The following is a 21,669-nucleotide window of genomic DNA, read 5'->3' on the forward strand; positions in this document are numbered from 1 at the left end:
AAGAATGAAACCTAGAGGACAAGAATCTACCTTATTCATCCATCGTTGTGTCCCTAATGTTCAGTTTAACGCTTCGCCAATCATTTTCCGAAGTTGAGAATAAATTCATTTATCATTATGTCAGGGAATGCCCAAGATGATATGCTTGTGGGAAGCAGCAAGATGGTTGAGATAAGGACCAAATAGTCTGAAATGACCTCTGAAAATATAATTGAATGTTACTTAAGGTAGAGACCCACCATATCCGTAATTCATCTTGCCTCTCCTGAGGCTGCTCTTTGAAACAACAGACTTTGTAAGGGAAGGCAGGACAGTCAAGCTGAGAAGAGCACTCCAGGTGTTAGGCTACTCTCTTTTTCCCAGACAAAGTAATGAAGTTTCCCAGTAAAGAAAGGAAGTTGATCAAGCCTATTTTTTAACATCCTATTGAACACTTCTGATACATATTTCTTTGAGGCTCTTTTTATCCTTTTAAAATTTTAGCTTTTTCTGTAAGAGATGTGGTATGATAGAAAGCACAGGGGCCCATGACCCTTGCTGCCACGTATTAGTCAGCAGTCTTGGACTTGATGGTTTCTCAGATCCCATCTGACTCAGATCTGATCATCCTTTGTATGTGCCTCTACTTCGCTGTAGCCAGGTAGCTCAGTCACACAGTCAGGAAAAACTGCATTCAAATCCTTCCTCAGACACCTTCCTAGCCTTGTGAACCCAGACCAGTCACCTAATGTCTGTGAACCTGTTTCCTTGTGTGTAAAATTACCTTCAAGTACTAGCACTTGTTGTTATTATTTGTTAAGTTTCCCATAAAAGGTTATAAACCCTTTAATAGACTGTGTATGTGCCACTCTTCTTATTCTAGTATCTCTCTTGGTAATCTCAAATATGCAGATAACTCCCAGATTGGTATATCCACCCTTAATCTCTCTCCCTGAACTACAATCCCTAAATGATCCGTTGCCTGTGTTTCCTGTCTACTAGAAGTACCATCCACATTTTTCAAATTGAATATATCCAAAATTGAAGCTATCATCTTTCTCTCTAAACCTCCTGATTAACCCAAAGATTCTCCCACAATAACATCTTGAATAATTTCTCATTTTCACAGATGAAAAAAACTGAGTTCAGAGTGATTTAAGTGATTTGTCCAGCATTACATACGCAGCCCTTGCTCTGTGGCCGGATTTGAACTCAAATTTCCTTGATTCCAGGGTCAGCACTTTTTATGCTCACCTTTAATAGTTCTCTGCTTCTGTTTTCTTCCCTAAAACATTCTCCATACACATCAAAATCAACTTAAAACACAGCTTTGATGCTCTCATTCATTCCCCTGTTCAGAAGCCTTTGGTGGCTTCCTTTTTCTTCTTAGAGAAAATAAAAATTTCTTAGCTTTGCATTTAAAAATCTTTCTTTCTGGCCTGAAAGGGCAGCCCCTGATCCCTGATGTCCCCAACCCTGCCACTGAGAACCTCCAACCTGCTGCTGGGGAAGTAGGCAGAGGCCAGAGCTTGACCTTTAGCCCCGGAGTCCAGGCCTATATAAGCATCTCTCTTGAATTTTGTTATTCACTTGGCTTACACTGATTCAAATTGTGTTTCTAGGCTTATGGTCTGGAAGTGTACAGTTGAATCCATAGTCTGAAGACACAAAAAGGATGGACTCCAACATGCCATAGTGGGTAGAGCTCTGGACCTGAAGTCAGGAAGATTTTAAATTTTCATCCCAGATACTATCTGTGTGGCCCTGAACAAGTTACTTTTCCTATTTCTGCCTTAGTTTCGCAATTCCCATGGTTGTTATCAGGATCAAATGAAGTGTTATTTGTAAAGCTTTTTGCAAACCTTTATCACCACTGCCATTACTCAGCATCAAAATGCAAACTGCCCATGTCTTACACCCTTTGTTAAAAAAAAAAGGAACATACCCATTTCTTTTGTGAATGTTTGGTTAAATGAATGCCTCTTGAGGGCAAGTCTCGGCTCTAAAGAGTGCCTGAGAAAGTAAAACTGAATTGTTCTAGTTTGAAGAACTCTTTCCTGTCTGTTAATTTATTACATTTTCCATCCATTGTTATTTTTGGTGTTTCTAAAACATGGACTAGTTCTGCTAAAGTATATGAGTGACTGTGCCAAGATCATTAGATTTTACCATTTACTCTAAGAGTCTTTAACTTTTGTTGAATGCATTCACAAAGAGAAGGAGAAGGGAATATCAGGAGTTCTCAACTCTAAGACACTAATGCTATTTCTTAAAAACAGTTCTTCAGTGTGAGTGAGGATGACTTAACGAACAGTTCTTTACATCATGTCTAAATGTTTTTTTACCCATATTCTCATAAAATGCAAGACTAGTATATTTTAATTCTAATTCATGACATCTTGCTAAGGAAAAAAGTTCATTCCCCATATCATTTAGGGTTTGTGCTAACGTAGTCAGGAAGACTTGAGTTCACATCTGGCCTCAGACATGCATTAGTGGTGTGACCCTGGACAAGTCACTTAACTTCTGTTTGCATAATCCACTGAAGAAGGAAAATGGCAAACCACTCCGGTATCTTTGCCAAGAAAACCCAGCAGCTGATCAGTAACGTACAGTAACATACAGTAACAACAGTAAAATTACAGAAGGGTCTCCAGATGCCCTTTTGAGAAACATTTGAAATCTTTTGTTTATGTCAACAAGTCCATGTGCCTTTGACTGTTCTTGGGGGAGGAGGGGGAAGGAGAGGTGGTAAATGGTCAAGGCTTGGTTATATAATTTTCTGAAGTTACTTTGTTTATCACCATTTGTTAACAGATGTTAGATAACCTTCACCTAATATCAATCAAATTAGAACAGTGTTTTCATCATTTCTTACATTGTTTTAAAATAATTGAGAAAATAATTTACTTTGTTTTATTTTTAGGGTTATATCCTGTGTTGTGACCTCATGGTTTAAGTGGGAATAAAGATGAGTATAAGCAGTGATGAGGTCAACTTCTTGGTATATAGATACTTGCAAGAGTCAGGTGAGTACTTCTATGGAATAAATAGGCCTCAAATTCCTTTAATACTCTCAATCATCTTTCATGCATTCGACGTCTGTACCAGTCCAAATTGTTCAACTTTATATGTATCCTTAATGAATGGACTGCCATTTATTTTTAGCCTATGTACTACTGCATGGTTTAACTCTCTGACTCTTTCAAATATATTGGAATCATTTCAGGCATATATTTGACACCAAACCTTTGACTTTCCCAATTTAAAGATGACTTCTGTGATCTTCATCCAATTGGGAGTAGTTGTTAGATGCATGTTCACCATAAGGTTGCTGTTCTCCAGAGTCTGGCCAAATGGATTCAGACTCCTCAGTTGGCTTTGGAGAAGAATTAGAATGTACCAGGCACTAGGAATGCGAGGTCTTCATGCAAAGGCAGCCTGATTAACCACCAACATTTTTTCATGTTATCCCATTGGATTAAATCATCAGATCTGAAGTGTGGAGGAATATAGGAAACGTGTGTTTATGCTGTCGATTTCACTATAGACATGTATGTAAATATCAGGTAGAAAGGATGCTGGATTCGGGGTCAGAGGGGCTTGGGTTTGAATTCAGGATCTGCTCCAAATAACCTCATGTCAAAGTGAGAGGCTGGACACTTGGGATCAGAGGGTCATTCTAGTTCTGCACTTGGGATGTTGTGTTTGCAAGCACATGTGCAAGTAAATTCTCCTGAGACCTCGGTGTGCTTCCTTAGTCAAGAAAGAAAGTAGCGGTAAGGGACAGATGTTTTCAAGGAACATCGTCCCAGATCCTTGGAAGTGATAGGGAAGAGATAATGGGAGAGTTTTATGACTTCAAGAGAAGGGTGCAGTCATCAAGTAGCCCAGAACCCCAAACCTAAAAGTGTGAATTTGAAGGAATGTGACCTAGAACTTCTGCAGTGTTCACTTTTAAGTAGTGTCATCTTTACAGACTGATGCAAACTTTTTTTACTTTATTTTTCTTGAGGGTGCTTTTGTTCTTTTCTTTCACAACATGACTAATGTGGAAATGTTTTGCATGACTACACATACATAACCTATATTGAATTGCTTGCCTTCTCAGTGGGGGGAGAAGAAGAGAAATTTTAAAAAACCAATTTTAAATTGTTTTTAGAAGCAGTGTAGTCCTATGGTTAAGCCATCTATATAGAGAGAAACTTTTTAAGCTTTGGAGTAATACAGTGTAGGAGTAGGGGAAAGTATGACCTGCTTTTAGGCAAATAAGCAGCCTTCAGACATACTTCCCTCAGTAAGTTTGCTTCCCCTTGTACGTTCTCTCTCTTCCCCCTGCCCAGTTTCAATTTGGCTCTTCCCAATTTTTTTTTTTTCAGCATCTATCTCCAGAAGTTGTTCCAAAAACAATGTGCATTGGTTAAAGTGGCCACAGTATTTGAAATAGGATGTTTGTCAAAATGTAGTTCTGGTTTGTCAGGGAAAGTAAACCAGCCCCACTACATTATATTCATACCTTGATTTGGGCCTAAAATTTCCAAAATGATTGGGAAATGTGAGAGAAACTCAGATTCAAAGGCATACGCAATCCCTACATAGGACTTAATGGAAGCTTACTTTTATAGGGTTACAATAGGTTCTGTGCGCATGAGCCTTAGAGTTGGGTCACTGATCAGGCCACGAGGAAGTTAATTGCAGTGAGTTCTGAAGGCTGGTGCGCCCCGTGGGAATAGCAGCAGGGGGCAGGGCAGGCCCGCCTGGGCTACAAAGGTGGCAGACTTCCAGCGATCAAATACAGAAAGATCACTAACTCCTGTGCCTGCCCCAGGGAGTTGTCGTAGTGAACAAGGGGGCAGTACAACACACATCATGAGACTTATTTCTCAGATTTATTCATTAGACTTACTCTTCCTTTCCCAAACATCTTAAAGATGCTTGTCAGAATATAGCCGAAGAAACTTTCATGTTCCATAACATAACTAGTTGTAGTTTTAAAGGGTGGGGGATGGGAACAGGAGCACTTGATATGTACATTGGTGCTGCATTTTACAGGTTTGTCCTTGGTCACCATTCCCGCTTTAGTTCCTTACACTTTACGCTACAGAATGACAATTTTTTGTTCTCTTTTTTATCCTTAATATAAATGGTTTGGTATCAAACCCTCAGCTGAGGACATAATATCCTGTTGCAACATTTTCCCCCTACAGGATAATAGAATTTGTCATCCATCATTTTGTATCATTTTTGTAGGAACATAGCCTACTGCACATGGGCCCAACGACTGCCACTGCCACCTAGTTTATGCCTTGTATGAGAAGATGATTAGAAGTGGCCATGAGAAAGGAAAAAGACTCCTGTGTATTAGGAAGAAACAGTGTTAGAGTTCTTTACACAGTGGAGCCTCTCAACAAATATTTGAGTAAGAACATCTTTAGGTTAGGAAATGAGATGGAAATAGAAGATAAGCTGGATCTTGGTCAAGGTTAAGACAAATAAATGAGAATCCTGTCTGGACTGGGATGAGATAGGGAACTATGAGAAATTCAGTTAGAAATTATTTTTGGACTTTGAGATGGCTAATGAGAATGATTAGGAATCTTCAGGCAGAGAGATAGGTATCTGTAGGGTGGAACTCTAGACAAAGTGAACATTTAGCTCTGATCCACACCTGCAGTAGACTTGACTGTAAATTGTTTGCAGGTTTACTTGATGGCAACCGTTCCATGTTCCTCTGATCAGCTGCTTTCTGGTGGTCTGCTTCCATTTACACGGAGCAAGTGATCCTATGTTCTTTGTTTCTGTTTTTTAATAGTCTGGGTTTTGGTTTTGGACATTCAGTTTGTGTTGATGATTACACAATCACTGTGACTCAGAAACGTGCATTTGGTGCCTTATTTCCCTAGGAACAACTGTCCTATGTGGGTCATTGGCCAAATGCTATAGAGAGGATTGGCAACTTTGTGGTGGTTTTTAGTTTTAATGTATTAATCGTGAAACTTGGCTGCATGTTGTTGAGCAGGGCAGTTTTATGTGTTGTACAATGACATCAATTAACTCTGTTCTGCCATTATCGACCCTTTCTTGTAGAGTAACTGATTGGAGGTTAAAAAAATAAAGCAAGAAAGAAACAATAATTTAGTTAATATTGCTCCTTTTAGCAGGTAGGGAACCCTTATAGTAAAAGTCTGGAGTAACAGAGCTGGTGTACTCCTAAGGATTCGAATTTAAGCACTGAAAGTCTGTAGATCTTTTCCGTCTCTCACATTTTGGTAGAGTTGTACATTAACCATTGCAGACAAACTGAGGTATATCGTACTTCTAAAAACCAGTAGAGGAGCATGTCAGCAAATTCTTTTTTTTTTTCTTTAAAGATCTCTTAGGCTCTAAACAGAGGTTTCCAGACTTATTTGACCTTCTACCCTCTTTTCAAAATAAAAATTACTCAGCACCCCTATGGAAATCTACTTTTTTTTACCCTTTAATTTATTTTTTTTAAATTTGCATCATTTAAAAAAAATATTGCCCCCCCCAAATAACAGATTATGAACTTGCTATTTTTCTTTTCCCCTGCCCTTTTTTCCTTGCCATTTAATGACTATATTAAGTACCAGAGTTCAGTGCAAAGATTCCTCAAATAGTAATTGTTCTCTGCATATATTTCATCACTGACAATGGGCTGTCTTCTGGAGTTGTGGAAAAAAGTGTTTTGTAAACTTGGTGGGGTAATCGAAGTGTGCAACACCATATCTCTACAAGGAGGGCTTAGATTGGGTTTGTCTGTGGCTTGTGTTAAATTTGGGTGAACTTTATTGTGTTTTTTACTGGGACTTTAAGATTTAATCTGTTGAGGCTACAGACTTTGAAAAATTAATTTTTAATGTATAGACATCAGTACACACATTCAAAAACATTGTACATTCATTCTTATCAACTTTCTTGAAAAGAACTAACTGCATTTTTCAAACTACACCTTTTCTTCAACCTTCTCACATGAAAATCTGTTGTAATAATAGGGACAGCTAGGTAGTGAGTGGATAGAGCACCAGTGCAGGAGTCAGGAGGATCTGAGTTCAAATCTCACCTCAGACACTTGACACTCACTAGCCGTGTGACCTTGGGCAAGTCACTTAACCCCAATTGCCTCATCCTGGGTCATCTCCAGTCATCCTGATGAATATCTGGTCACTGGATTCCGATGACTGGAGTAGAAGTGAGGCTGGTGACCTGCACAGCCCTCCCTCACTCAAAAACAAAGTCAAGTGCAAGTCATGTCATTATTTCTCTGATGGTGTGGTCTTCTTTGGGCAACGAAGGACAAACACACTATTGTAATAATAGCTTTTGGAATAGGTTTTCCTAATCAAGGAAACCTTTTTTTTTTTTTTAAGTCATTGCAACCTAAAAGGATGGTTCCTTGGATTCCAGTTGTGTTTAAGAACCATGGGTTATATAACCATGAGAGAATTCTAACAATTGGTCATCACCATTTCCTTCTATTTAAAAAAATTTTTTTTACTTCAAATGGAATCTCCGTACACTTGAGGCATCCTTTGAATATAAAAGTTGCAGTGATTGAGTGTATTTCTTCTCCTTTGCATCTTCAGAGAACTCATCTTAAGTACAGTTTACCCCTTACTTTTTAGAATCATCAATAGCTTTACATTCCCCACAGTCAAAATTTTCCTACTTCCTGGCATTGGGTTTGACAGTTTTGTGGTGGCTTGACAAATTGGAGTGCATACAGTAGTTATCTTAGGTGCCAAAATAGAGTAAGCAAAGACTGACTTTGTCTGCTCTACTGTCTTTAATGTCTGCCAGAAGAGTGTTAGGAACATATTTGATTGTCTTAACAGCTAATGAACATGACTACTTCGTGTTAAATTATGACCAACAAATCAGATAATTCTACATTGTTTATTCTCTACTAGCACAGTTCTGCTTTGAACTTTTTCTTTTTTTTAAAGAATTTTTTTCAACTGTCACTGATTTTTTTGATTTGGCCATTTGTAGGTTTCTTTCTTTTATTTTTATTTATATGGTTATCTCTAGGTATTGTATTTGAACTATTGGATGGTTTTTAAAAAGCCTTGTATAGGATGTAATCATCCCTATCTAAACTGGCTATTCAATGAGGTGACTAAGCACCCCCCCCCCCCAACTTTAAAATTAGTTTATTTTTTTAGAACTAGCTACTACTCTGTATGTAAATCTCCAGGATTCCTGTGTTTAGAATTTCTTTGACAGTTTTGGGAAGTGAAGTATTTCAGTCTTTAGAACTCAATGAATAGCTGGAGGTTGAGAAAACATTTCTTGATGTGACCAAAGTTGAGAACCTACTTAGACCTTCTTATTAATGAAACTACAACATCTTATACATTATATTTCAGAGGAATAGTCCCTTGGGTTTTGATTTATACAAAATTGTCGTACATTTCCCTGGGTGTTCTTGCAAGGATTGCATGTGTGACTGGGTATAAGCCAATTTAGTGTATAGGTCACCCTGAATTTTCTTTAAAAAATTAGTATTTTGGCCCATAATTACTGTCTAGGCCAGCCCATGTTGAGCTGCCATTCTCAGCAGCTGCAAGGAATAGGCTTCCTCCGACTTTTATTTATGCAGCTGCTAATGGGCTGAGATCATCATTGCTTTTCCCACCCTAGACCAGTAAGAGCTGATTTTAGCAGCAGGCTGGGTCAAGCTTAACTGCTTGTAGTGGAGCTTTGTGCAGCTGCTCAGAGCTGGGGTGGGGTGGGGGGGCTCAGCTGTTGGTATGCCTGACATCAATATGGCTTTTAAGTCTTTACAGTTGTGAAATGACAAGGCTCTGGGAGCATAGGAGACTGAACCAACGTGCCGAATTTAGTGATGTAATCAAATAAAGCTTAAAAATTAATTGGATACAGTTTTATTTAAATAGGTATTGTGCATGAAGCTAAGGAACCAAGGAAAGATTTTTTTTTTCCCCCCAGAAATTTACTTCTGTCAACTCTGATGATCTTTAATTGCACCAGCCTCAGGTCTCTCATGATTATATCACAAGTAGTCATAGGCAAGGGCTTCAAAAATATGACAGCATCCATAGCACTGTGCTGCTTTGATGGTCCTGTAAATTATGAGTGTTGTAACACAGGGATCTGTTAAGCACCTTCTGTATGCCAAGTCCTCTGCTAGGCTGTGAGGATACAAAAACAAAACAATATGTGCACTCACAGGTCTAAATAATGGTAATGGGGGGAGACCAGTAGCTTCAGGAAGGGGCCTTCTACATAGCTGTTTTTGAGCTGAGTGCTGAAGGAATCTAGAGATCACTCTTGTTTTAAATTATGAACTTAATAATAATAACTTTTTTATTATGAACTTGAATAGTTCAGGAGCTGCTACTGTGTAGAGTTAGTTTGGTTTTTAAAAGATGTATACCCTTAAATTTCACATGGTCAGCTAGGAAATCTAGGAGCAGAGTGAGGGCAAGCATCTATTTGAGGCGTGAGAAGCCTCCATAATGGTCCTGAGATAAAAATTAGAATGTTGTGCATGAGAAGAAACAAGTAGGGCAGTGACACATTGTAAGAAAGGCCAGCTGGAGACAGATTAAGAGCCCTCAGTGTTCCAGCAGAGGGGTTTCTGTTGGATCCTGAAGGTCATGCAGGTCCCTTGGAGAATTTGAAGCATGGATGTGACATGCTCCACCTTGAATGTTAGGTAGAGGACTTTAGGAGCTCTGCGCAGGATACTTAGGAGACGGGAGGAACTTGAGTCAGGAAGATCCTTTAGAAGGCTATTGCAGTTGTCCTGGTAGGGGGTGAAGGCTTAAATAGAGAAAGGGGTGAGAGCTGTTATGGAGTTAGAATTGACAAAACTTGGCAACTGATTAGCTGTGCCATGGGGAGGAGAGCAAAGAGGTGAGAATGACTCGGGGACCGAGTAATTGGGCTGGGTTGGGGGTGGGGCACAGTTAATGAGTTCTGCTTTATTCCTCCCACACGTCTAGAAGGACATGTTCGATGGCAGGGGTGATGCCGGATTGAAACTCAAGCATCCCGCAGGGGAGGAATAGATTTGGAACTTGTATAGAAGTGATAATTGAACCCGTGGGATCTGACGAGAGCCCACTTAGAAAAGGTAGAAAAAGAAGACATAACCATGGGGTACACATACAGGCTTTGAGACATGGAGGGTTACATAGCAAAGGATGCTGAGAAGGCTGTCTCAACATGTGGAAGTATCAAGAAAGAGCAACATTTTGAAAACCTAGGGGAGAAAGAATCTATGAGCTGATCAACAGTATCGTATGCTACTGAGAGATTAAGAAGGATGAGACCTGAGAAAAGGATATTGAATTTGGCAAGTAAGAGATTGTTGGTAACTTGAGAGCAGTTTCAGTTGAGTGATGTTCACTGCCAAATTGCAAGGGATTGAGTAGAAAAAGAGAAGATCTATGCAGGGTGAGTGGAATAGCTTTTTCTGGGAATTTACAGTGAGGGAATAGTAGGGGCAAGTGAAAATGCAAGGATGAGAACCAAGAGGCCGCAACCCCAGATAGCGTCAGGGAGGGAGACGGTGAGGATCAGAGGAGGGAGTGATTGTGGGGGCAGTTTGCTGTTTGTAGTGGCTCTTACCAGGAGGAGGGCCCTGCCTCTTCATCAGCCTGGAGTAGAGGACAGGTTGGGGAAGAGGAAGATGGCGAGGGACTTCAGGATGTAAAGTTAGGAGGTAACGTTCTGGGAGGGGAAGGAGAGGTAAGTCTTGGGAACAGGTTTTAGAGCTGCTCTGGAGAAGAATAAAAGATTCCTTTGTAGCACTGTTGACCCAAGATAACAGATAAAGTAGGTTGTAGTGATTGTGGTTGGGTGGTATCTTTCAGCACCATTTGGTAACATGTGAGTGATTTTTGAATGGGATGGGGGGAGTAGATAGCATAAATTGTCAAGGATTGGTGTTTGACGACGGATGGAGACAGAGACGATTAAAGTCAGTACAAAGTTAGGAGAAAAGTCAAGTCAATAAATTCATCAGATTTGTACTGTGGCTACAACTACAAAAAATGACGTGATTCTTACCCTCAAATATATTGACATGTCAGTGGAAAAGGCAAGTATATATGGAAAAAATAGATAACAGAATAAACATAAAGACAGTCAATACAAGTGAGTTTGGGAGAGAGGGCAGTAGCGATTGGGAGGTTCGGAAAAGGCTTCATTTAACAGATGGAACTTGAGTTGAGTTTTAGAGATGGGCTCTGAGGTAGAGATGAGGTAGGAATGAATTCCAGGCATGAGGAAAAGTCAGGACAAAAGTACGGACACAGGAGATGGAGGGTCTTGTGTGAGGAACAAAGGGAAGAGCAATTTATGGAATCGTCTGAGTAGGAGAAAGGGGGAAGAATGTCTCCTGAATCTGGAAAGAGGCTATGATGAGCATGTGAAGTTTCTGTTTTTTTCCTAGAGATGATAGGAAGCCACTGAAGCTTTGGTGACATGAGGAGGTCCTGCACTTAAGGGAAATCACTTTGGTAAAGGCACATAGGATATACTGGAGTCAGGAAAGATTGAGGCAGGAGAGCCAGTTAGGAGGCTGTTGTGATTTTCTAGATGTCTGAGAGGGGACAAGGGCCTGCTTTAATCGTGTAGCTATGTGAGTAGAAGAAAGGGGGGAAGAGACACAGCACGATTTGATCATGTATTGGATATGTAAGGGGGGAAGGAGGGAGAGTAAGCTGAGGTTTTAGACCTGAGAGGCTAGAGGAAAGGTGATATCCTTGACAGAAATAAGGCAGTTTGGGAGATGAATGAGTTAGGAAAGATAATGGGCTCTGCCTGGACATGATGAGTTTGAGATGTCTCTGGGACATCCAGTTAGAACCTAACTGAAGTTCAGGGGGGCTACTGCCTCAGTACATAAATTTGCATTTCAGAATAACAAAGTCATAGGAGCTGAATGGGAGGGGAGGGGGAAGAGAGAGACCCCCATGGTAGCTTCACAGTTGGGCCATGGCATGGAAAGGAAAGGAGGGGGTCAAACAGCTAGCAATTAGAGTACCATACTGTGAATACCTGGAGAGGATAGGGAGTGTCCAGGAGGGGAAGGTGGTCCACAGCATCTTATGTTGATGTTGGTCAAGGTGGTTGAGGACTAGGGAAAAAAAAAACATGGGAGATGGAGTGGGAGCAGGGGGAATAAATAGTAAAGAGGAAGAGACTGTTAATGATTTCAAGAAGCTGAGATTTAATGAGAAACCTTGCATTAAGAAAAAACACAGAAGAGAGCAAAAGGAGGTTTTAGAATGGGGTAGAGGCAATCATGACCTCTTCTCTATTATACTCACCTCTTCCCAGATCTCTAGATCCAGCTCTAGTATCTCTTCTGAGCTTCTAATTCTACATTATCAGGGATCTATTTTAAAATAAAACTGGATGTCTCAGAGACATCTTCAATCCAACATGTCAGAAATTCATATTTCTCCCCAAAACTGCCCTATTTGTAAACTTCCATGTTGCTGTCAAGAGCACCATCAACCTTCCAGTCACTATGGGTCCCAGCCTTATTTGAATCTTTGAGTCCTCATCCTCACCCTATAGATATAGTCTGTCGCCAAGTCTTGTCATTTCTGTCTACACAACACACAAAGTAATTTCAGGAGGAATGTGCACTGCGGCCAGGGGCAGAGAGGATTGGACAGATGCTAGAGTCATTCATCAAGCTTCCTTTGACCACTTAAGACTTGCATGCTTCTGAGTCCCTGGCCTTAAATGAAAAGAAAAACTCAGTTGTTTGGTGTCATTCACTGATATATAGGTACTCCTCTTTGCATTAAGAATACAAGGGAACCAAAAAAGGCACTCTCTAAGAGCAACAGAATGTATTTCAGTTTTCTTCCCCCTCTAGGCAATGACTGCATACCAGAACATCTTGAAACTTCATGCGGTAGCTGTCTAAACTGCTCATTGCCACCATGTTTTCTTTATGATTTGCCAGGGCTCTTGCAGAGGGGAGGCAATTTCAACTGACATTAGGAACCCCTTTCTCTATTCTGTCCAAGAACTGGATCTTCACTCTTCTTCCCTCTGTCTCCTTACTGAATGGATCTCAAGGCATAGGGGCCATGAAGAACAGGGCTGTCCCCCAAAATATTTGGGGTCTCCTGCCTTTTGGCAGAGATCCTGATAGCTGTTCCTGTGAAAAGAAAAAAAAAAGCTCAGCTGAAATCATTTCTCCATGCAGTGAGTTCCTGTCTAGGCTGTTGTGAGACCATGAACCAAAAGCAAGATGCTAGCCCCTGTTATTTGCCCTGCTCTCTATCAGTATGTATACAGAAATGGAGAGGGCTCTGCTTAAGGAGTCAGAGGAGGGCTTTGGAGCACGAGTGAAATACTGCTGACTAAATGTTGCAGAAGAAATTAATTTAAAATGCATTCATCATCAGTTGGCACAGTTAGTAAACATTGGTGATCCATAAAGGGGGGCAGGATTCTTCCTTTGTATACTTAGAAGTTGGGATAAACCAAACAGAAAAGAGTTCAAATGGTTAAATTCTGAAATAAGCAAACATTAATATAATTCTTTATGTGAAAGATGTATTATTTTAAAGTTGCATGTAATTAGATTAATATTTACTTGTAATTTTAAACTAATTGATATCTTACATAAAGTACAGTATAAAAACTCTGGCTTCTTTTGTAATTCATTGAAGACCTGTTTTAGTTTCAGATGTGTACAGATCAGCCTTTTAATGGACGATAAGCAAGTAACTAAAGATTCATAGATTTGAAAAGCCTAAATTGCATTTAAAAAAAAGCAAGTGACCTCGTAGGGTACTCTGACATTGTGTTTCATGTGGTAATTATATGTGCATAAGGCTGGCCTACCCTGGACTTGTAAGCTTAGGGCAGGCCTAGGCCATGCAAGCTTCATCATTGTTCTCCACCTGGAGCCCAGCAGTACTTGGCAAGGACTAGTCACTGAGTCTTTGTTGAATGAGACTGAATCTTAACCTTGATGAAGGGAGAGAGCCAGAATTTCCCATGCTCGTTTGGGCTCTCTTACTCTACTTTTAGACTTTAGATAATCTTATAAGCAAGACTTATTTTGTAATTAGCACATTTATTGTTTAGCATTTAGTTTGCACACATAATGGTTTTCCAAGAGCTTAAAAAGAGTTTTCTTTCATTCTTAAATAGCATTTCCTGTTTCATGTAAATAAGTTGTTTTTAGCGAACCTTTTACTTCATAATTGGTATAAAAATAATCACTCATTGGTTGTCCGAATAGATTTTGTAATTTATATGAATAAAACGTGTATGTTTTACTGCACCATGAATAATAAGCTCAGTGTAACTTTGAAGGTCCCCAAGCCTCCGTTTTCTTCATCTATGAAATGAAACATTTGTAATAAACAAATACCAATTCCCTTTCAGTACTAACCTTCCAGGATTTGTCTCTTTTCATTGATGTATAACTCCTACCAGTTCAATACCTTCCAACTTACGTAAAACTTGAAGATACACAGCTACATGTACTATAAATATCAGAAAATTAATAAAGCCTGTAAAGAGAGTGCAGAATACAATTGTGAAGATGAACATATTTAAATGACATTTTAAATATCCTTCATCAGAAATATTGATTCTCAGAAAAGAGGTATATGATTGGAGCTATTAACATTAGGAATGTAATTTCCAATGGTGTTTTATTATTATTATTAACTTGAACAGTTTGTTTAAAATGTGAGAAGATTTTTTCATCCTATTGTTTATTATGTTGCTTCTCAAAAAATACATTCTTATGATTTTCCTCTTGTCTTTAGGGTTTTCTCATTCAGCATTTACCTTTGGTATAGAAAGCCATATCAGCCAGTCTAATATCAATGGTGCCCTGGTTCCACCTGCTGCTCTGATTTCTATCATCCAGAAAGGCCTGCAGTATGTAGAGGCAGAAGTCAGTATTAATGAGGTATGGTTGCTTTCTTTAAATAAAATGGCTTTTCTCTGTATTTCACTTGAATGCCATTAAAAAAACCCCCCGACATTCCAGTATCTATCTGATTGATGCTCATGCTGACAACTCTCTGGAGGTGCAGGGGTCTGTCTAGCTTTGGAAGGCTTTGTCAACTTGGCAAAATGTCTTGCCTTGGTGTATGGAGGTGGAGTCTCCAGCCTGATGTTTAGGGCCTTCCCCATGTAGCCCCTCCCATGCTCGTCTACATTAGCCAGATTGGACCACCCTGGGCTTTCCTGCCTCTTTGTTGGGTCACATGAAATAATGTGACCTAAGCCTAAAGATTTTTTCTCATTGTTTTCTTTACCTGTTGAGTTCTTACCAAATTCCTTTGTTTCCTCCTCCATAAAAGCTTCCCCTAATTTCCCCTCAGACTTCACGTAGCAGGTTGTTTCATAACCCTGTAATATATTTAGATAACTGTAGTATAAAATATTTGCGTTTGTGTCTTATAATTCTCTTGGACTGTAACATCTATGAGGGGAGGGTTGAGGATTTTAACTGAACATCTGGCCCAGCCTTATCTACACAATTGCCATTTGTTGAATGAATGATTTTTCTCTTTAATAATATATTTTTGTGTCAGAATAATAAGACTGATTCTTAGTTTTCCTTTTTTTTTAAAATTGACCATTCATCTGAAGAGAACTCTTTTTGAAATACGAAGGCTGGTGGTCAGCTGATTTGTTAGAGAACCATGGACTCCTAGTTAGAGTCGGTTCTGCCCATCTGTCTCTGACACAGGGTTGCTCTCTTGCAGGCTTCTCTGGCAGGAGCATTTCCTGAATAGGACCTGTGTGTTGTGAAATTGAATATGTGGGTGTTGGAGAGATTAGATTTAAAATTATTACTCAGTTTTGTTTCTTCAAATGTTTTTAGAATAAAGCAACCATATTTTTTTCTTATTATTGTTTCTTGCCAAGAATATTCATTCCTAGTAGATAGATTAGGGAATCTCACTAAGTGGGGAGACTTCCTGAGCTAATTAACCTTGAAAAGAGTCATGTTATGTTATCTGGAATTTCTGCAGCTGAAAAACTCTCTAAAATAAGAAAGTGGTTTGCATTCATAGTGCCCAAATAGTCTTAGCCAACAAACCCAGGTGTCTGTATATAATCACAAAGGAAATGGATGAACTCTTCAAGCTTGTAGCTTTACAAAAATTCCATGAAGCTAAAAAAAAAAAAAAATGCAGAAGTTTAGGAATCGAGAAGACAATTCTCATCTGCTTGACCTCAGGAAAGCTTCCTAACCATTTGAAACAATTTCTTCAGCTGTAAAATAAGGCAGTTCTACTAGATCTGGAATTCTTAACCTTTTTTCAGGGTATAGGCCTCCTTTGACACAGCTGAAAGCCAATGGCCTCTTCCCAGAATCGTGTTTTTAAATGCCTAAGACAAAATATATAAGGTTACAAAGGAAACCAAATAAAGATACTAAAAACCCACATTTATAGAACTCAGGCTAAGAAGCCTCATACCAAACAACGTACTTCTGGTTTGGAATTCTCTGATTCTAGTGAATAGTCCTAAAAGATTATTTTGACCAGACCCAACTTTTTAAAAAACATTCCAATGTCTATCTATGGCCTGTGTTTATTTTTTTTTTTAAGTGCTAGGGTGTTATTATCCTATGATGATCATGCCTTTTGAAATGCCAGAATTTTTGTTATCATTGTTCACGTCTGACCCTTTGTGTGACCCCATTTGGGGTTTTCTTGGCAGAGGTACTGGATTGGCTTGCCATTTCCTTCTCCATTTCATCTTACAGGTGAGGAAACTGAGGCAAACAGGGTTAAGTGATTTGCCCAGGGTCACACAGCTAGTAAGTGTCTGAGGCCGGATTGTACTTTATCCACTGAGCAACCTAGATGTCCCTGTTTTATTTTACTTGACACTAAATTATTTAAAATGAATCACAAATAAAACTTGGTACAGTACAATGCGTGCTGTATTTGGAAAACAACCTCACTTTGATTCCCAGATCTGCCGATTAACTCTCGTGTGTGACCTTGGGCAAGTCACTTAACCCCCCCCCCCCTGTAGGCCTTAATTTCTTCATTTTTAGTGAAGGGATTGGAGCTAATAAATAGCCTCCGAGATTCCTTCCAGCTCTAAATCTGTGATACCCAACCTGATGCATTTTATTTTTGTGTTGCTACCTGAATCTTGTCTTTTAGAAATAGGCACATATATTTCCTACTTAGCACTTTAGCTATATCTGTACTGAAATTAAACATTGTCAGTCAGGGTTTTCATAGAATGGAAGCTCCTTGGGGGTAGGGGCCATTCGGTTTTTGTCCTTGTATCCCTGTTACCCCTGTAGCGGGCATTTAATAAATAAATGCTGGCTGGTTACTAGATGTCTTTTTCTTCCTCTTGGGAACCCTAAGATGTGCTCACTAGAACATGATCAGAGTCCTTTTTGTACAATATAGACCAGCATACACATGGCTGACTTCGGAATTGTTTTCATTTGCTCTTTACTGTTATGTTTATTTTTCTTCCCCCTGACTTTTCAACCTTAGGATGGTACCTTGTTTGATGGACGACCTATAGAGTCTTTGTCACTGATCGATGCTGTGATGCCTGACGTGGTACAAACCAGACAGCAAGCGTACAGAGATAAACTTGCCCAACAACAGGCTGCAGCTGCTGCTGCTGCTGCCGCTGCCACAACCAATCAGCAGGGTTCAACGAAAAATGGAGAAAATACTGCAAATGGAGAAGAAAACGGAGCCCATAGTCTAGCAAGTAAGCTGAGCCCCAGGCATGGTCTGATGGACATCACAGGGAGTTTTAGATTGTGTCCAGTGGAGAGTGAAATTCTCTATGTGGGTCAGTCGGCGTAAATATAGATAATAAAGCCAATGTTTCTTTCAGTTATTTTAAAGATTTGAAAGTGTACTCAGAGAGCTGTTTAATTCCAGCAGGAGATGCTTTTTCACTTACCGCCTGTGTCAGCTTCTAAACTAACTGTCATATGACTGAGTACGTTGCAATTTGGTCAAGGGCCTTTGTTTTTCTGACATTACTTGGCTTATTACCCAATAATTTATTATCATGCCAAAGCATCAGTTAGAGGTTATCACTCTGGCTTATTTAAAAAGATGGAAAATGTATCTTGCTGTAAAATTCCTAGCCCCCTTTTAAAATTTCTAAGTTAAAAAAAAAAAACAACAAAACCTTAGGAAGCTCTAAATATAACCCAGCTGTTTCTTCCAACACACTGTAAGAATGATATATCAGCAACCCCTACTGGCAGAAACAAAGCATGATATTGGCACGGATTACATTTCACTCAGGAGACAGGTATTGGTTTGGTCAGCAATGTTGAGGGAAAGTGTCCCTGGTCCTGTTTTGCCCCTCCCCTGCCTCTCTGCGAGCCCTGTCTACCTTGTCCAGCTCTAATGTTTGTGTGATTAACTAAAGCTTGTGCTACCTTTAAACAGGACAAATATTCTTCCTTGTTATTATTTACCCTGAAAAAGCAGCCTTGTGGAGCAGTATGCTCTCATTGGTATTGAATTCCGTTCAGCCCAACAACTGTTAAGTACTCACTCTGTGTGTGAAGCACTGGGAATAGAAAGACAAAGGGAAAAAATCCTATTTTATCATCACGGATACTTGTTATACTTAATATATTTTATGAAAGAAAGTAGCAAATATCATGGATTTCCCTACCATTCGCTTTTTAAGAGCTACAGCTTCTAGTTACATGGTACATATATAGGTCAAAACACTTTATTCGTGATTTTACAACTTCTTTATAAACATTTTTGTGCTAATTTTAAAAAAAGTTATTTTTAGTTTTCAACATGGAGTTCCACAAGCTTTTGAGTTTTAAATTTTCTCCCCTTCCCTTCCCCCTCCCCAAGAAGGATGTTCAACCTGATAATAGGCTGTACGTATACATTCATATTAAGCACATTTTTGCACTAGTCATGTTGTCAAGAAGAATTAGAACCAGTGGGATGAACCATGAGAAAGAAGAAAACAAAATGAGAGAGAGTACGCAAGAGCACAAGTAGCCTGCTTCAGTCTGCGCTCAGGCTCCGTAGCTCTTTTCTGGGTGTGGATAGCGTTTTGCATCAAGAGCCTTTTGGACTTGTCTTAGATCCTTGCATTGCTGGGACGAGCTAAGTCATCATACAGTTTGGCTGTAGCTGTGTACTGTGTTCTGGTTCTGCTCGTCTCACTTAGCATCGGTTTGGATAAGTCTTTCCAGGTTTTTCTGACATCTCCTGCTCACCATTTCTTACGGCACAGTAGCATTCTATTACGTTCATATACTACAACTTGTTCAGCCATTCCCCAGTTGATGGGTATCCCCTCAGTTTCCAGTTCTTTGCTACCACAAAAAGAGCTGCTATAAATACTTTTGTCCATGTGGGTTCTTTCCCCATTTTTTGTGATCTCTTTGGGATATAGCCCTAGAAGTAATATTGCTGAGTCAAAGGGCATACATAATTTTATAGCCCTTTGGGCATAATTCCAAATTGCTCTCCAGAATGGTTGGATCAGTTCACAACTCCACCAACAATGCATTAGGATTCTAATTTTCCCACATCTTCTCTAGCATTTATAATTTTCTTGTTTTGTCGTATTAGCTAATCTGATATGTGTAATGTGGTACCTATGAGTTATTTTGATTTGCATTTCTCTTATAATAGTAATTTAGAACATTTTTCATGTGAGTATAGGTAGCTTTAATATCTTCCTCTGAAAGCTGCCTGTTTATATCCTTTGACCATGTATCAATTGGGAATGACTTGTATTCTTATAAATTTGATTCAGTTCTCTAAGAAATGAGGCCTTTATCAGAGACAGTGGTTGTAAAAATTCCTTCCTAGTCTTCTGTTTACCTCCTAATCTTGCTTGCATTGGCTTTGTTTGTGCAAAAACTTCAGTTTAATGTAATCAGAATTATCCATTTTGCATTTCATTATGTTCTGTCTCTTGTTTGGTCATAAATTCTTCCATTCTCCATAAATTTGTCCGATAAACTATTCCTTGCTCTCCCAGTTTGATATAATATCAGCCTTTATGTCTAATTCATGTATCCATTTTGACTTTATTTTGGTATACAGTGTGAGATAATTGGTCTGTGCCCAGTTTGTGCCATACCGTTTTTCCAGCAGGCTTTGTCCAATAATGCTGCTACTAATTCTCTTACAGATAACCACACAGATATGATGGAGGTGGACGGAGATGTTGAAATCCCCTCAAACAAAGCTGTGGTGTTACGGGGTCATGAGTCAGAAGTGTTCATCTGCGCCTGGAATCCTGTTAGTGACCTGCTAGCCTCAGGGTACGTGTCTCACAATGAAGCCAAGCCATGATTCAGTCTTAAGAATTTTATAAACCTATGGCTTCAATCCAAACTGTTGATTGGGAAAACATTTCCCTGAGATTTTTGGAGTCTTCAAGATTGTCGTATTTAGGGAGCACTGAGAAGGAAGTGTTTGCTGTTCACTGTTCCTCCAGTTCTTACTAGTTTGAAAATGTTGCACTCTACCTTGATGAGGATGGTAACCATTTTTCCTGATCTCTAGATCTGGTGACTCAACAGCAAGAATATGGAATCTGAGTGAGAACAGCACAAGTGGCTCTACCCAGTTAGTCCTCCGCCACTGTATAAGGGAAGGTGGGCAGGATGTGCCCAGCAACAAAGATGTGACCTCCCTTGATTGGAATGTAAGTACACATGCACACGCACATCTGAACAGATAAACTAGAAGTGCTTCCTAAAATTACCCGATTTGTGAGCCACAAGTTATTTGCCGAATTTCTTGGTAAAAGGGAAAGGTCAAATGGACTTAGTAGACTTTGGAGGTATGGCTTTAATGTTCTTTGACTCTCCTTGTCAGGGTCAGAGTTAACTTCTTTATGCTAAGAAATCTTTGCTATGTCAAGTTAGAACAACAAGAGGGTAAAATTTTCATGGGAAAATAGGAGAACTCCCTTATCTGATGCCTTAGTTTTGAACTGTTGATTTCTGGCTAGGTTATGTTGAAAACTGGAATAATTTAAAGTCTGTAGCGTATAGATTTTTCACACATGGTCCCCTGCTGTGTTTGTCTTTATTTTTGTGTCAACTCCAACAAGCTGCACATTCCCAACAGGCTTCCTCAGAAGACGATGTTATCCTTGGGGGAAGGGGAGAGGGGAGGGAAGAAGGGAGTTCCCTAGATTTTGACTGTTGTCTGAATATTCAGGCTACCATTTCTTCAGCATGTGACCATCCAGTCTTTTCCTGATCTCTTGACTTTTTGCAACAGCTTTTGTGAGTTTTCCTACAGCATCTTCCTAAGCTCATTCCAAGGGAGTAACACATTGGCATCTACTTTAGAACTGATTCCCTAGAACCTAGAGAGAGCAGCCTTTTAGAACTTTTAGAAAATGATATTGAAACGTTTCACAGTCCACCAGCTGTTCAAAAATGCAAGAATATGCAAACTGAGATAGGGCCCTGTATATTTAGATCCACCCCAAAAAGGACAGACATCTGCTGAAAGCAATAGGGGCTTTACCCTGACCAAAGTTTTACAAACTAGAGGGTTTTGTTTTTTGTTTTTGCGTGTGTGATGGAAATAAAACCTATTAGGGAGCTAAATGGCCAGGAAAGGGACTTTGGAGAAGGGTAATTCAAGCAGAAACCTGTGAGGAAGAGTGCTCACCATTTAGTCACAGGCTCTG

The 21,669-nt window shown here is 39.5% G+C and overlaps 1 protein-coding gene across 4 annotated transcripts in view; it reads left to right on the plus strand.

The window, feature by feature from the left end:
- The window catches only part of TBL1XR1 (TBL1X/Y related 1), a 158,747-nt gene that overhangs the window by 116,686 nt on the left and 20,392 nt on the right, over window positions 1–21,669 (plus strand). For 3 of the 4 annotated variants that reach the window (XM_072618447.1, XM_072618448.1, XM_072618449.1), the window contains 5 exons: window positions 2,906–3,008; window positions 14,781–14,926; window positions 17,499–17,724; window positions 20,149–20,281; window positions 20,526–20,667. In XM_072618447.1, the coding sequence (XP_072474548.1) occupies window positions 2,951–3,008; window positions 14,781–14,926; window positions 17,499–17,724; window positions 20,149–20,281; window positions 20,526–20,667 (705 nt within the window). In that variant the 5' untranslated portion in view covers window positions 2,906–2,950. The remainder of the gene's footprint in view (window positions 1–2,905; window positions 3,009–14,780; window positions 14,927–17,498; window positions 17,725–20,148; window positions 20,282–20,525; window positions 20,668–21,669) is intronic. The other variant, XM_072618450.1, reaches the window with a different exon arrangement.

The sequence above is a fragment of the Notamacropus eugenii genome, chromosome 6, assembly GCF_028372415.1.
Source record: "Notamacropus eugenii isolate mMacEug1 chromosome 6, mMacEug1.pri_v2, whole genome shotgun sequence".
In the NCBI taxonomy this organism is placed as follows: domain Eukaryota; kingdom Metazoa; phylum Chordata; class Mammalia; order Diprotodontia; family Macropodidae; genus Notamacropus; species Notamacropus eugenii.